Genomic DNA, 16,009 nt, shown 5'->3' with positions numbered 1-16,009 from the left:
CACTAATTTGTAAAAATTGTGGATGAAATTATAAAGATGTTCTCACAACCGTCTAGTAAGTATTAAGCTATGGTAAAAAATCAACCTTTAATAAAGATTGTAGCAGAACTTTTGAGGACTTTTCTCACAATCATTAAGCAACTATAAAACTATGGTAAAGTTTCAACCATCGTTAATTTTGAAAAAGTCATTTAAAAAAATTTTGCTTTTATAACAAACGGAAAAAAATTTATTCAAGATGCAAGAAAAATAAAGAGATAAATCTTTGTATAAAATGTAGAAAATTGTTAAACTCATGTATTCTTGTAGAGATTATAAGCAAATAAGGATATAAGACAAAAGTGATTATGTTAGAACAACAAAATGAATGGAATGCTTGAGTGACGTTGAAGCTACAAAAGGGATTTGTATTTACTTTAGAGCTAAAACATATTTGGAAGGAGAGAAGAAGAAAAGAAGACGAAGTTTTAAAGAGAAAGTTTTAAGAAAGTTTTAAAAAGAAATTTAAAAAGAGAAAAAATTTGGTGATGAGAAAAAGATTTTGATGAACAAGCAGTTTAATAAGCAGTTGAATAAATGAAGAAAAGAAGAAGATTTAAAAAAAAAAAAAAGAAGAGATATTTGTAATAAAAAAGACAAAAATGATTATGTTAAAAAAAAATAAAAATTTAACAAAGTTATAAAAAAACTATTGTACTTTTACTTTTTATTTAAATAAAACATCAAATGAAATTTATTTAAAACATCTCCCAAGGGAATTTATCTGAAATTTTACGTTCCTAATTTTCCGGCTGTAAAAAAAAAAATTTTAACTTATCACTCTTTTGAGCAAATTTTCATTCATTTGCATTTAATAATTTCATTCAATAACTCAATACAAATTCATTTATATTTATAGGTTCCTCCATCCATAACATTACTTTCAACTTCTATTATCTTCAAACTTTTTTATCGTACATTGGATAAACCCAGTAAGGAAAAAAACGTATATTATACGTATAAAATACGTCTTTGACCTACTCTTCGATACGTATATTCTATTTCTTAAATGCAAATCTATAATACGTATTAATTAGATGATTAAAATGCGTTGATAATAGACGTATAACAGACGTATAACAGACGTATTTGAAATACGTCTCAGATATCTATAATTTGAGTATTCAATGCAAATCTATTGTACGTATTAACTAGATAAATAAAATGCGTTGGTAATAGACGTACAACAAACTTATTTAAAACACGTATTAGATATCTAAAAATTCAGTAATAAATGCAAATCTGTGATAAATATAAATATATTAAAAAAAAAACATAAATATATTTATATTACAAGTATGTCATTTATAATAAAATACATATACTATTATAATATAAATATTTCTCTTAAATATCAATGGAATGATGCAACCTTCCTGGGGCATTTTTAAGTTTATTTCCGACAATTCGAAATAATTCTTTTTCGCTAACTTTATAGCTGTCTTGTATCGCTTCTAAAATAAGTTAAGCGAAAATAGTTAAAATTAAAAATATGGTTAAGAAACAATTAATATATCGACAACTTGGAATACAAGTGTCGTATTCAAAATTTTTGCAAAAATGACTATGTACTATATATATATATATATATATATATATATATATATATATATATATATAGTACATAGTGTTATATGTTATTGTTATAGTATATTGTTAGTGTTATATCAATGTTATATTTTACAGTGCAAAGTTGAATTTTTGTTTAAAATTCAACTTTGCACTGTAAAATATAACATTGCATCTAACAATGCACTGTTAAAGATGTCCTATATAATTAATAATAAAATAATCACATCTAATTGATACAATAAATTTTAGTAAACAAAAAAAGTTCAACTATTTTTTAAATTAAAACCAAACTAACTTCCTTCTTCCATTGGAAACTGTTGCTTTTCTTTTTCTAAACAATAAATCCCTTTTCAGATCGCATTTAAATTGGCATTGATTAGAGTGTGAAAACGAGTTTATAAACTTACTTGAGCTTTTGCTTTGTTTAACCCCAATATGGTGACTTGGCGATTGGGATTGACTTCCTTCTGCCATTGGAAACTGTTGCTTTTCTTTTTCTAAACAATAAATCCCTTTTCAGATCGTATTTAAATTGGCATTGATTAGAGTGTGAAAACGAGTTTATATACAAGTCAAAACGAGTTTATATACAAGTCATCACCATATATATTGTTTGCTGACCTAACAAAGAATACAAGCAAATTGTGTGCATAAACAACAAAATGATTCCTGAAATCATTGTCTTCAGTCAAAAGTATTCTCATAGCAACATGAAAACACAAAAAATGATCATATATTTTTTTGGAAACAATGCCTTTTAAAACTAAATGCCCCGAGTATAAAAAGAACTGCCTAAACTCAGTAGCTTTCCAAAATGGTAAGTCGGACAAAGATCGAGATTGCCGAACAAAATCAGAAGGTAGCATACCATTTAAGGCCACTAACCTTGCAGATAAGTTTTGAACTTGTAAATTTGATAGCTTGCAGATTCTTGGCCCTTGTATTAAAAATGTTAGAATTCGTTTCATTACTCCTAAACATGTCAAATGCATGTAGTCTAAAACAAAACTATTAATACAAGAAATTTGCAAACTTATTAGAGGAGTACAAACTTTTTGGTGGTCTTTGTACAAGAAAGCATTAAACTCATGTGTTTCTCTTGGCAAACAATCATGGAAATCATTAAAGACAATTTTATTGTTTTTGTATGTACCTTTTACTTGACAACGTTTACAAGAAAAATATCCAGTATGGCCAATAATACCTTTGAGAAAAGAGCGAGCTGGAGCATCGCAAATAAAACCTTTTATTGAAAATGGATATCTCTTACCCTCATATAAAATTCCAGAAAACTGCAATAACTTTATCTCATCTATAAACTGAGAAAGAAACACCTCTACAGAATTCGGTTTTGAAAATCCACAAAACAAGCCAATTAAAAAAACATCTGAATGCAAAAACCTCCCTAGAATAGGCCACAATTGCTTTTTAGATGATTTAAAAATTGGAAGGCCATCAATGTTAATGAATAGCTGAACACTATCAACTTTATTATTTTGAATTTTATTAAGTTCCCTCATAATTCCAACTTCAACTCCAAAATAAGTGAAAAACCCTCCTGCCTTTTCTTCAAAGTCAATACTCCTGGGAGTATTCAGAAAAGTTCGACAATTTTTTGGTAAACAATGCCCTTCATTTATAAGCAATTCAAGAAAATCATTTATGCAATTATTACTCATGTTGTGTTTTAGTACCAAATGTCTTAGTTTTTTACTGAAAGTTAATGAATCTTTTATTGGGAATATATCAGGATTACCAATTGATTCAGCGGAAGATATATATTTATCAGTATATCCAAAATCAGAAATACTATTATGATCAGACAAGTAATTAACTTGCTTTTCCATGATGTCTTTCAAAGGCTGTGTTGTTGGTATATCACTAATGTCACTGCCATTGCTGGTTGAATCAACAATAGTATCTAATATTGCATTTAATCTACGATACTTTTTGAAGTATGCCATATTTAACAATATTGAAAAAACCTAAATAAAACTTTTGCATATATAAACTTTTTAATTAACTTATTACTGAGTTATTAACATTATATATATATATATATATATATATATATATATATATATATATATATATATAGAGAGAGAGAGAGAGAGAGAGAGAGAGAGAGAGAGGAGAGAGAGAGAGAGGAGAGAGAGAGAGAGAAAGAGAGAGGGAGAAGGAGAGAGAGTTTTTTAAGGGCGAGAGAACATGCTAGAAAAATGAACAAGCATTCTTTTGATATATACGTGATGTCCAAACCACAAGCAAACTTTTACTTAATTGGAGTATAGTATTAAAGTGTCTAAGTATACTTTTTTTCAATGAAATTCGGCAGGTAGTAAGAAAAAAGGCTTTTAACAGCGAGAGAAAATATAAGAAAAATGAACCAGCATTCTTTTGTCGAAGGAATGCTGGTCATCAAGTATATATCGAAGGCTTCGATATATACTTGAAAAATATAAAATATTACATCAAAGAATTCCGTTTAGAATTAAAGTTCCATAATTGTATTATTCAAAAAAAGTCTCTTTTGATACATATTTCTAAAAAATTACACACCAAATCAAGTTCATCTATGCAACTTTAAAACTAACTTGAAAAAGTGTGTCACATAATTTGGCTGTTCCGTAAAATCCGGATTTACGCGAAAATTATTATTATGCGCTTGCACATACAGAAAATATACGTATTTAATACGTCTCTTAAAGATAAGTTTTGTATTCCGCTGAAACTCATCTCGAATGATCGTTTTTAAAACTTGTTTTTATTGTCTACTCTAGAAAAAACGTAAATAATATTAAAATAATACGTATTAAATGCGTCTTGTTCTTGCTGGGAAGAACATCCGATAAAAAAAAAAAAAATAAGAACCGTAAAAATCAAATTAAATATTTCTAATAAACTAACATTAATCGGCATTAAAGAAAACGATTAAATTAGTTGACAACATCGATTTTTCATTTCCTATCTTTCATTTCAAATCTTTCAAAACTTCCATTTCTATTCGATTCATATCTTTCAAATAGCTTGCTATATTATTTTTTGTACGCAATGTTGATGGATGATTGATACCTAAAATATCCGTTCGTATTTTATCAACTTGATAATAAATTCCTAAAGCTTCATTATATTTTCCCATATCACTCAAACAGGCTGCTATATTACTTTTTGTAGCCGATGTTGATGGATGATTGATACCTAAAAAATCCGTTTTTATTTCATCAACTTGATAATAAATTTCTAAAGCTTCATTATATTTTTCCATTTTGTTCAAACAGTTTGCTATACTATTTTTTGTACGCAATCTTGATGGATGATTGTTACCTAAATTATCCGTTTGTATTTTATCAACTTGATAATAAATTTCTAAAGCTTTATTATATTTTCCCATTCCATACAAAGACTTTGCTATATCATTTTTTGTATTCAATGTTGATGGATGATTGATACCTAAAATATCCGTTTGTATTTTATTAACTTGATAAGAAATTTCTAAAGCTTCATTATATTTTTCCATATTGTTCAAACAGCTTGCTATATTATTATTTGTATCCAAGGTTGATGGATGATTGATACCTAAAATATCCGTTCGTATTTTATCAACTTGATAATAAATTTCTAAAGCTTCATTATATTTTCCCGTTCCATACAAACAGTTTGCTATATTGTTTTTTGTATCCAATGTTGATGGATGATTGATACCTAAAATATCCGTTTGTATTTTATCAACTTGATAATTAATTTTTAAAGCTACATTATATTTTCCCATTTCATACAAACAGTATGCTAAACTATGTCTTGTATTTAAAGTTATTTCGTTTTCAGTTCCATAAGCTTTTGTGTTATACTTTTCAATGGCATCGATTATGTTTATTGCTTCTTGAAAAAAACCTTTGTTTGATAAGAAACTTTGGATTTTCCAACTCTCTTGATGGAACACTTCACACATTTTTTGTTTGTTAATACGAAACATATAGATGAAATGGTTATAGAAGTGCTTCCCATCGTCAACGTGTTCCTTTACGACTTTCAACTCTAATTTTAGAAAATGGGCAATGTTTACTTTGCATTTTTCTGTTATTTCTTTCCGTTTTTGATAACATTTACACGCTAACTGGGTCATTTCGTGCATCGCGTACCTATCATTGTCATCGTTGAAACGATCAAGCAACGAATAACTTACTAGTAGACTTATTGCTCGATTTATCAAAAGCTCTTCGTTTGTTTTCAGGTGTTTTGAAATACCGTGAATAAACTTTTTTGTAATGTGTTGACCGTCGCAATACGATATGTGATTTAAAATTTCCATTGATTTTTCATTCAATGTTTCTATTTTGTTTAATACTATGCTAATTGATGTTATAGTAGACTTTGTTCCCTGTTCAGTTTGGATACCTTCCTCGAGCATTTCGAAAGAATATGTTCGAAAGAGATCTAAATATTCCTGCAAAGAAACGCTGTTGTTGTTTACATAGTGAATGGCTTGATTAATGGCGAGTGGATGATATTGAAGCACTTTGGTTATTTCTTTTAGTTTCTCGTCATCTTTTGTTAATAATTGTTTAATATTTCTTTTTGCGAAAAGTAACGCATCTTGAGGCGAGAAAGAATGAATATGCACTTGATTAACATCGGTAGACCATGATTTCCATTGCGATGTTACCAAAGTGAATGATCTTTTTTTGTTTGATACGTATGTTTCAAAATTCTTCACACTCTCATCGTCGACGTTGTCGAAAATGTAAAGCGTTTTATCTCTTTCAAAATAGTGATGTATTTTTCTAGAAACTATTTCAATGTCGAACGGATCGCCTAGAGGATCTCTTACACTTAACCCTAGTTGGTGACAGAGATTAGTCATAGAAACTTGTATTTTATCAAATGCTGCATCCACCCACACAATACTATCAAAATGGTCGTTATAAAATGCTGCATACTTTCTAGCGAGCTGAGTCTTTCCTATTCCAGACATTCCAGTTAAAACCGTGATTGATTTATCCGAATCGTTTGTTTGGCACACGTATTTATGAATTTGATCAAGTTCATCGTCACGTGAAAAGAAGGCTTTTGTCGGCGGCAAGATACCGAAAATGGAGTGTCGGGATATTAACTCTAAAATAAAAAAACTTTTCATTTTTAACTACACAATGACATTTTTGAGGAATGTTTAGACGTTATATTTCGAACGGCATTCCGCTTTTCATTTGTTTTGTTTTTGATAGGAAAAACATAGTAAATTATAATAAACTGTATCCAAAACTTAGTTGACGATTAAACCAACGACTTCTATTTAAAAAATTGTCACTATCTGCTGAATGTACTATTTAATACGCTTGCTAATACTTACATGTACTTTTTACTTTTAAATACTTTTATGAAGCATTCTGCGTATAATTTTTTTTTATTTTCAAGCAAATCCATTTGTGCACGCTATTTAAAACAATTGCAGTTCTTTTTAGAGGCATTTTGCATGAAAAATACTTCCAGAGAAATATTTTGATTTTTAATTTGAGAACCTCATTGCAATACAGTTATATTTTCGAAATTGAAATCAATTTTCTTAAAAGAGTATTTTGAAAAAGTTGAAAACAACTTTTCTTCGTTAGAGATTTATGCAGTATTATTTTTCAGTTTTATTTCCTGTGTTTGAGATTTTCTAGGTTTTGTAGTATTATTTCCTGCAGTATCATTCCTCTTTGGGAGTGGGTGGGAGATTATAGTCGTGCATGCAGGAGGGCTGAAGAAAAAAGTGAGTCATATTCAACTTTTATTTCATATTTTTAAATAATATTGTAAACTAAGTAATTAAATATAATAACGTTATAAATAGCTGAGTTCTTGAACTTAATTCAAGTGTGAACTTAATCCGCAAAATTGCTAAAAATATTTTGCTGATAAAAAAAGGCCCGAAAGATTTGTGACCAATTAGCTAAATAAAACAAAGAAAGTTTGTCCTTTTCAAAAATGTTCGTGTTGGGTAAAAAAATTTTTTAATGGTCTGAAGTGTTTTAACTTTTTTTGTATATTTTGTGTTTTTTTTTTTTTTTTTTAATCTCAAATAGAAAAACATCGACATGCAACAGCGGCACAAAAATTATCAAGCTCAAAATACTTACTTCGTTCGCATTCATTGATCAAATCTTTACGGTTGCAAAAAAGTAATGCTCTTTTCACATCTCGCCATTTTTTTGATGGATTGTCCTTACGCCATTGGTTCAGTATTTGCAAAGTTTGTTCTCTCGTCGTTTCAAAATCTTCTTTTACCTTGTCGATTGCTGAGTCATCAACCCAAAGACATCGAGCAAACATTTGCCAATCATAAGTCAACAAATCAGCAAGCGTTGTAAACACGTCTTGTGGAAATTTTTCAACTGAAAGAGAAAGTTTTTTTTTGAAAATTGAAAATCAGTCTCAAATGGGAAAACTTAAAAATATTTTATTACCCTTGATATCGTCGAACTCGTTCTCCATGACAACTTCGTCTTCTAAAGCCGTTCTACAAAAAAGAAGCCCGTTAAATGCTTTGATAAATTTCAGTAAAAGAATTTCAAGAGCAAACTGTTTTCACAGTTAGTAAACGAGTACAAAGAAATAGGTGCTGTTTCAAAATAAGTTCGAGCAGTTTTAGAAGTGAAATAAACCTTTTGATATCAGATATTTCAGAAACCCCTTAGTCACTGGAACAAATTTGCCTTCCCAGTAACTTTCTTTTTGATGGAAAGCATTTTATTGACTGTTAAAGTTACTTGACTAACGGGGACTCTGCACTTTAAGAACAAAAAAGACGCCAATGATCCATCTTTCCTTAAGCAACTATTTTAAAAGAAATTGAACAAATCACAATAATAATGCAGCAGTACCTGCACGATTGAGATCTGCATAAATTAGGACTTGTGGCATTGTTTTGAATTAATGATTAATAAAGCAATAGGTTACAGAACAAGTCCAACACGCACTTAGAAGCTTTTAATTGAAATATGAACTTTTAATTGAAAGACGTGTTTTCAAAAGGGACATATATGTTTTCTTTTCTTTTTTTTTAACTATATATATGACAGTTTATGTGAGAGTTTTTTCAAAATGGGTTATTAATCTGATTTCTGATATAAGGTTTCTGGTATTAAACTTTTCATATTCAAGATTTGTTATTCAGTTAAAAAATTTGTTATTATTCATGTACTCTCATTTCATCCTGCCTTATTTATTCACTTTATCATATTTACTCTTTTTTCCTCTGCTTTTCTAGCGATGAAACTAAAATTGTTGAAAAATCAGGTAACAAAAAACAAGAGAAGAACAAAAGTAGATGACGTACCGGTTCATTTCGCCTTCTAGTATATCCATTTTCCTTATCACAAAAATTCTTTTCTTCGATCTTTATGTAAACAGCCGGTTGATCGACAAAACAAGTGTTGAATTCTACAGTTTTTCTCGAACTTATAGAAACCAGCACGCTAAGAATTTAAAACTGAACAATGCAACAGCAAACCATAGAAAACAAAAAAACAAAAACCCGTTAAATCAATAAATAGTTTGAACTGGTTTTGTATAAAGGAAAAACTACCAATCGAAATCTGCAATAAACCAAACTGAGATCGGTGAGTTCTTGTTTCAGTTGTAGTAAGTGTCACTTATAAACGTTTCAAGTAAACAAACTCCCTTGCTTTGAAGTTAAACTCAGTTGTTGATTGTTTTTATAATGATGTCAGATTGTTTTATTTTATTTTATGGCCGTCGATGAGTGAGAGTCTTTATCAAATAACAGGGCTAAATAAAACAGTTGGATGGAGTTATATTATTAAAGCGAAAAAAGTCCAAAACGAGGTATCCTGAAAGAGACTATTTGTCCCTACGTAATATGCGTCGCTCTGATAATAAAAAAGAAATAGCGAAGTATTTAGAGAACTGTTTAACATTTTGAAGTAATTTTTTTCACGAATCTTTATTTATAAGATATAGTTCGTTTATGCATAAATTTATAAAAAAGTACGATCTTTTTAGAACCGTTTTATTCCGGTTTTTTAGGCGGTTTAACCGGACTAAATCCATTCTTGATTAAAGGGGTTACAGGTATTTTTTGACTCCTATATTTTCCGTTTTTATTTAACATCAAAATGTAAGCATTTTGTTATAAAAGTAAACGAAAAACTTAAGGAAAAAGTAAAGGAAAAACTCAAGTTCCATTCCCTTCAATTGCAGAATGAAGGTTCCGATGTCAAAATAGGTTCTTTACAATATGTGGCTATGAAGATAACCACTTTTTAAAAGATGCTTATTAACTTCAACTGCATGGCTTAATGATGCTTTCTTGACTCCTTTTCTTAATATGAACCATTACTCTTTGACATCCTGAAATTATTTAACAACAAACATTAAATATTAAAATATTTTAAAAAGTTTTGTTTTGATAATAAATTGTATAGTTTAAGACAGAATATCTATTATAGAAGTTATCTTTTCTAATTTATCTATCAAATTCTAATTCTTATTATGACACATTCAAGTAAAAAACTGTATTCACTGTAGATAAAAGATTGAAATATAATTAAAACTTTAGTTCGAAATCTCAGCAACCCTCATTTGGAGCAACATTTACAGCAAGCCCTCAAGAATTTTAAAACGCATTACTAATAGGGATCGGAATCGAACCCTTTTTATAAAGTTCGGGTTCGGTTCAGTTCGCTATCAACACAACTGTTTTTTTTATTAGTTACAAAGCTTTACATCCACAATCATAAAACACAAATAAATTAAAGTTACATTAAGTATTTAAAGCATTGCAAATTACACCATGTAACAACATTTTTGTTTATGTTAATTTTTTAATGTTTCTTACATAATTTTTGTATGCTGATTTCAGTGGTACCATTGGTTTTTCTCTATCATCAAGATTTCCTGAGAAAAAGCATAAAGTATATTTCGGAGTTTTCGTATATGTGTAATGCAATTAAAACATTATATATATATGCTGATTTTAACTATATTCGTGTGTTTATTTTCAGTTTAACTAATTACAACTGTTACATGAAGTGGTGAATATGTCTAGTAGATCCTGCAAGCTTTGTCCTGACTCATTCTGTTATGTTTGTGGTTACTATATTAGTCCAACACAAGCTAAACATAAGATTGTCAGTGGTACAAAATTCTTTACTGCATATCATGCTTATTTTGGCATGGCTATGGGAGATCAGGACAAATCGTGGGCACCACACTACAGTTGTGGTAGCTGCAGATCAACTCTGGAAGGATGGCTGCGTGGAATCCGAAAGTCAATGCCCTTTGCGATTCCGAGAATATGGAGAGAACCGACGAACCATCATGATGACTGCTTTTTCTGCATTGTTGACATTTCAAAGTATAAAAAACCGAAAGATAGGCTGACTCTAGTTTATCCAAGTACACCATCTTCTATTGGACCAGTTCCACACAGTGATGAATTGCCTGTTCCTACTCCACCTCAATCCGAAGAAGCAGCTGCATATCATTCTGAAGTAGACTCACCGGATGAACTCAATGATGACTGTGATTTCAGGGAACCGAATGATTCACCTCATTTCCCTATCCAACAAGAACTTGATGACTTAGTACGAGATTTAGGTCTCACTAAATCAAATGCAGAACTTCTGACATCACGTTTGAAAGAATGGAATTTATTAGATCCAAGCTGCAGAACCTCGAAATACCGAAAAAGACATGAAACATTCGCATACTTTTATGTAGTATCAGAATCACTGTGCTATTGTCATGACGTTCGTGGTCTTTTCAATGACATTGGCATTGTTCACAATCCTGAAGAGTGGAGATTATTCATTGACAGCTCAACAAGAAGTCTAAAGGCAGTTTTGCTCCATAACGGAAACCGATTTCCTTCGATTCCAGTAGCTCATTCCGTTCATCTAAAGGAAGACTATAAGAACGTGAAGTTGTTGCTTGAGAAAATCAACTACGACAGTTACAAGTGGGATGTATGTGGAGACTTTAAGATGCTAGCATTTCTTCTCGGTCTGCAAGGAGGATACACAAAGTACTCGTGTTTTCTTTGTTTATGGGATAGCAGGGCTGCAAACCAGCACTTCACAAGACGTGAGTGGCCAGTGAGAGAACATTTACAGCCTGGTTCGCACAATGTTATTAATCAATCTCTGATACCTGTTGAAAAGATCTTACTACCACCCCTTCACATTAAACTTGGTCTTATCAAACAATTTGTCAAAGCATTAAACCCAGATAGTGCAGCATTCCAGCATATTCGGCAGATGTTTCCAAAGGTGTCAGATGCAAAAATTTCAGCAGGTATATTCGTTGGTCCACAGATTAAAGTTATGTTGGCATGTAAGGAGCTTGAGGACAAAATGTCTGCTGTTGAAAAAGAAGCATGGACTGCATTTAGACATGTTGTTCATAGCTTTTTAGGCAACAATAAGAGTGATAACTACAAAGAGATAGTGGAAAACTTAATTGTACGGTACGCAGATATGAAATGCAGAATGTCAATAAAGCTGCATTACCTGCATTCACACTTGGAATTTTTCAGACCAAATTTGGGTGATGTGAGTGAAGAGCACGGGGAACGTTTCCATCAGGATATTCTTGCAATGGAGAAAAGATACCAGGGCAGATGGGATGCAGCTATGATGGGTGACTACATCTGGTGTTTGATACGCGATGACGAGAAACTTCATAAAAGAAAACCTCGTTCTACTGTTCACTTTTAGTGTTTTTTGAGATTGTGAGAGACTGTTACAGTACAATATAATGTAACATGATTGCAAAACGATTTATATTAATTATATGTTTAATTGATTTTTTTTTTTTTTACGACCAAACGATTGATGCAATAAAAAATCCAATGTCATATTCAGACTCAGCATACTCAAATTAATTAAGAAACATCAAAAAACTTTGATAAACAGAAATTTTTTTTTTTTTGTTACATTGTGTTATTTAAAATAACTTGCAATTTACTGCAACTTCAAAAGTTCATCTAAACTCAAATAATCCATCACGTTTACTTATAAGGCAATAACTACTGTTTAAGTAATGTGATGTAAAAGTCTGACAAGAGTATTTTAGAATGTCATCGGTCCAGTGATCAGTTGTTATTGCGATATGAGTAACCCGGGCAAGTTTGTCATTCAGCTTTCGAACACATTCGTTGTAAAACTGATCACGCATTATATCCTATAGTTATACTAATCCATACTTCGATCCAATATAAATCATTGCTTTAGCAAAGTGACGAAGCCCATCATCCCGAACACACGAGAATGGTTGAATGTCTTTAGCAATCATGCACAGGGCTGCACGTTGAGCACTTTCACGTATATGTTTAGGAGCCTGTAAATTATAAAGCAATAAACAATAGACATTAAATACATAGCAGTACATAATGGCTTTTTTTTTTGTAATACAAAAAACATTGTATTTCTAAAATATTACTAACAACTTGTAACAAATATATTTTGCTATGAATGGCACCAAGTAACAAGCGGAAAATTAAACAGTAAATAGAAAAAGCAGGATCCGCTAACTATATTTATAACTATATTATTATAACCAGTCGTTTTAAGGTATAAAGCTTGTCATTTTTAATTGTCCAGGTTATTTGTTGATCTCATTGATGTGTGATGTATTATGTCATTGTAGAATTGTAGTATGACCAATTGGCACTGGCAACCATAATCCACACTGCTTACAAACGGAAAACTCCTTGACAACCAGTTGATTACAACATGATCACTCGTAGTTATACAAAATTCAAATAAAAGGTATTGTAAATATGGTCAATTGTCACTATTTAGCATTTAATATTCAGTTTATTACCAAACTTGAATGCTGCTCAGTTTGGCATTGTGTGCAATATGCAATGCCTGAAAAATGCAGGTGATTATTGATTAATTGAAATATTTACAGCTATTCACGAATGTTTAAACGATTGCAGAACTTTCAGATATAATCTTCGGTTTTTCTTGAATAAAAATCTAACGGAAATAGATATCAAAATAATTATTTTTCCAATTTGGTAATAAGGCTATTTGTTAATAGAATAAAATAAAGTAGGTTTTGACTCATCACCATTTACTCAGAAATTTCATTAAAAGGTAGGTGATACAAATTAAAAGGTTTCACAAAAGTTTAAACAATTTTATTTAGAATCAATTGTTTGAGTAGTTAATTATTTACAAATAATTATTTACAAATAATTGAGTAGTTTTTCAATCAAAAAGTTCATCAAAACATCATCAGGCAGCTTTTAATTCATTAAAAATCAACTTGAAATATTGTAAATTTCAAATTAATTTCAATTGCGTGCAAATGGGTCAAAAATCAGTTTCTAGTGACATCAAATGGCAAGTTATTGGTGTGGCGCGGACAAAAAATCACACAAACGTTCAAATGGGCAAAATACTTAACAGTTCTGAATATTGCGTTAAAAAAGCCATCAAAACCTGGGAACTTACCAAGGACGTCTCCGACATGCCGCGTACTGGGAGACCATCCAAACTCAGCAACCGTGACAAAAATGGTATATTCAGAATGAGCAGAGAAAACCCCAGAATCAGCTACAAAAAGCTAGCGCAAATCTTCAATGAGTCAAAAAATAATTCAAAAGTTAGCAGAGAGCTCGTGAGACGAACATTGTTGCACTAATACTAAAAGCATTGTTGTACACTAATAAGCATTGTTATACACTAATACTAAAAGAGTGTCAACATTCGTTTTGCTCAGTGTGTTTGTTAAAGGAGATTGAAGGAAAGTAGGAAACAGAAGCAAAATGCTTTATTTGTAAACAACATATTTTTTTAAATACAAATTTAAATTCCGCTAATAAAATACAAATGACAGAGCACATTCTTTTAGGCTGCAACAATGAATGCAAATTAAAATAAACATTTAAAGAAAATGAGCTTAAAAAGTTACAGGAAGAAATTTTACCTGTGATAAGTTATTGCAGACTCAGATTTGCAAAAAAACTACAAATGGACTTGATGCAACTCATGCTGATGTATTTTTATTAAAAATAATACTATACCATGGATTGTAGAAGATGCTGCATTGCATGTTATAAAGCAAAAGCTAGTTAACTCTGTATTAAGCTCTTTTGCTTTTCCTTCCGGAGGACCAAAGGTAGGTGCATTTTAAGTATTACTACAGAAAAAAACAAGTTTATTGTTTTGTTGTATTTGTTAAAACAAAATTTGATTTCAATTCTTTATTTTTAGCCTTTGCACTTTACTTCAAACTCAAAGGCATATGAAGACAGCTCTGATATTAGTGTTAGGGCAATTAAAAAAAGACATTCAGCTGTTATAAATTCTTTAAATGTGACCTCTGGTTTGCCCGGCACATCACAACTTCATGTAACTTCAGCTATTTTGAATTCATTTGGAGAAAAAGATAAAATTATAATATTGAAAATGTTAGACACTGCCATATCAGTTTTTAGCGCAGAAGAAATGATTACTATAAAAACTGATATGGGAATCACATATTCTAACATGAAGATACTTGCAAGGTAAAATATCTTAAATTCAAACTTTAAATTGAACCGAATGAAACTGTGAATAAACAATGGCCGTTTTAATTTTACACCATCCTCGGCATGAATTATAATGTATATAACATTTGATGCACACAGAAAGCTTGATTTCGAAGTAATCAGTTTTTGATTAAATGAAGGCATAAAGGTTTGTGCTTTTTATTAGATGTAAAATGCGAGTTTTTGCTCAACCTTTTTTGATCATATGTTTAACCATCAAGCTGTGTTTAAATTTATCATTGAAAAGTTTAAACAGAATTTTAAAAAAAAGCTATTTTTAACCATAGGTTCAATTATTAAGCTGTATTTCAACTTTATTTTTGCTGAATAAATCAAAAAGTAATTTCAACCATATACCCTACCATTTACTTAAAGTCAAAAATATGGTTAATAAATTTAAAGCTGCATTGCCTCGTTTTCAACCAGATACCACTATATGCAGAAGACGGCAGATAAAACCATAACCCTTTCATGATAAAACCTTGCCCATTTCTAACAAAACTATTCCCGAACCTCGCCCATTCCAATTCAAGGAATCCCAACGCCACTTACCTTGATCCTAGCCTTCATATACCTTTCCACACAACTCTACAACCCATAACTCCCTAATCTCTTACCTTCATCATAACACTTAACTAAACAATCAAACATTAAATAAAATATTTATAAAAACGCCGCCCTGACATTTATTTCTTTTGCTGTTACCTCAATAAGTGTAGAAACACTTGTTTGTATATGGCTGAAATAAACTTTTCCCAAAAACTGTTAGTTTACTATAATCAAGCCATCGTGGCTTATAAAGTGGATTAGTTAATAGTTTGACTTACCACATCCAGGATTTACCAACAATTAACGCTC

The 16,009-nt window shown here is 30.6% G+C and overlaps 2 protein-coding genes and 1 pseudogene across 4 annotated transcripts in view; 1 reads left to right on the top strand and 2 right to left on the bottom strand.

Moving 5' to 3' along the window:
* Positions 1-1,215: 1,215 nt before the first annotated feature.
* On the bottom strand, positions 1,216-3,597 carry LOC149877916 (uncharacterized). Its single transcript, XM_090073619.1, has 4 exons — positions 2,366-3,597; positions 2,019-2,123; positions 1,907-1,942; positions 1,216-1,499 (listed from the first exon to the last, which is right to left on the bottom strand). The coding sequence occupies exons 1-4, from the start codon at positions 3,573-3,575 to the stop codon at positions 1,387-1,389; spliced, it is 1,464 nt and encodes a 487-aa protein (XP_089929745.1). The 5' UTR covers positions 3,576-3,597; the 3' UTR covers positions 1,216-1,386.
* A 496-nt stretch (positions 3,598-4,093) lies between these two features.
* LOC149877914 (uncharacterized) overlaps positions 4,094-16,009 on the bottom strand; it is a 33,709-nt gene continuing 21,793 nt past the window's right edge. The window contains exons 1-4 of one of the 3 annotated variants that reach the window (XM_090073674.1): positions 8,927-9,206; positions 8,055-8,107; positions 7,728-7,982; positions 4,094-6,723 (exon numbers count right to left, since the gene is read on the bottom strand). In XM_090073674.1, the coding sequence (XP_089929800.1) occupies positions 4,583-6,723; positions 7,728-7,982; positions 8,055-8,107; positions 8,927-8,955 (2,478 nt within the window). In that variant the 5' untranslated portion in view covers positions 8,956-9,206 and the 3' untranslated portion in view covers positions 4,094-4,582. Of the gene's footprint in view, positions 6,724-7,727; positions 7,983-8,054; positions 8,108-8,926; positions 9,207-16,009 lie in introns of those variants that run through there. The other 2 variants (XM_090073675.1, XM_090073676.1) reach the window with 2 other exon arrangements.
* On the top strand, positions 13,489-15,131 carry LOC149877915 (uncharacterized; annotated as a pseudogene).

Source organism: Hydra viridissima, unplaced genomic scaffold (assembly GCF_058129835.1).
Source record: "Hydra viridissima isolate aposymbiotic clone 2 unplaced genomic scaffold, HvirCarnegie_v1 scaffold_16, whole genome shotgun sequence".
NCBI classification, from domain to species: domain Eukaryota; kingdom Metazoa; phylum Cnidaria; class Hydrozoa; order Anthoathecata; family Hydridae; genus Hydra; species Hydra viridissima.
Note: the sequence above shows the minus strand (reverse complement) of the source record. Positions and strands in the feature narration are given on the sequence as shown.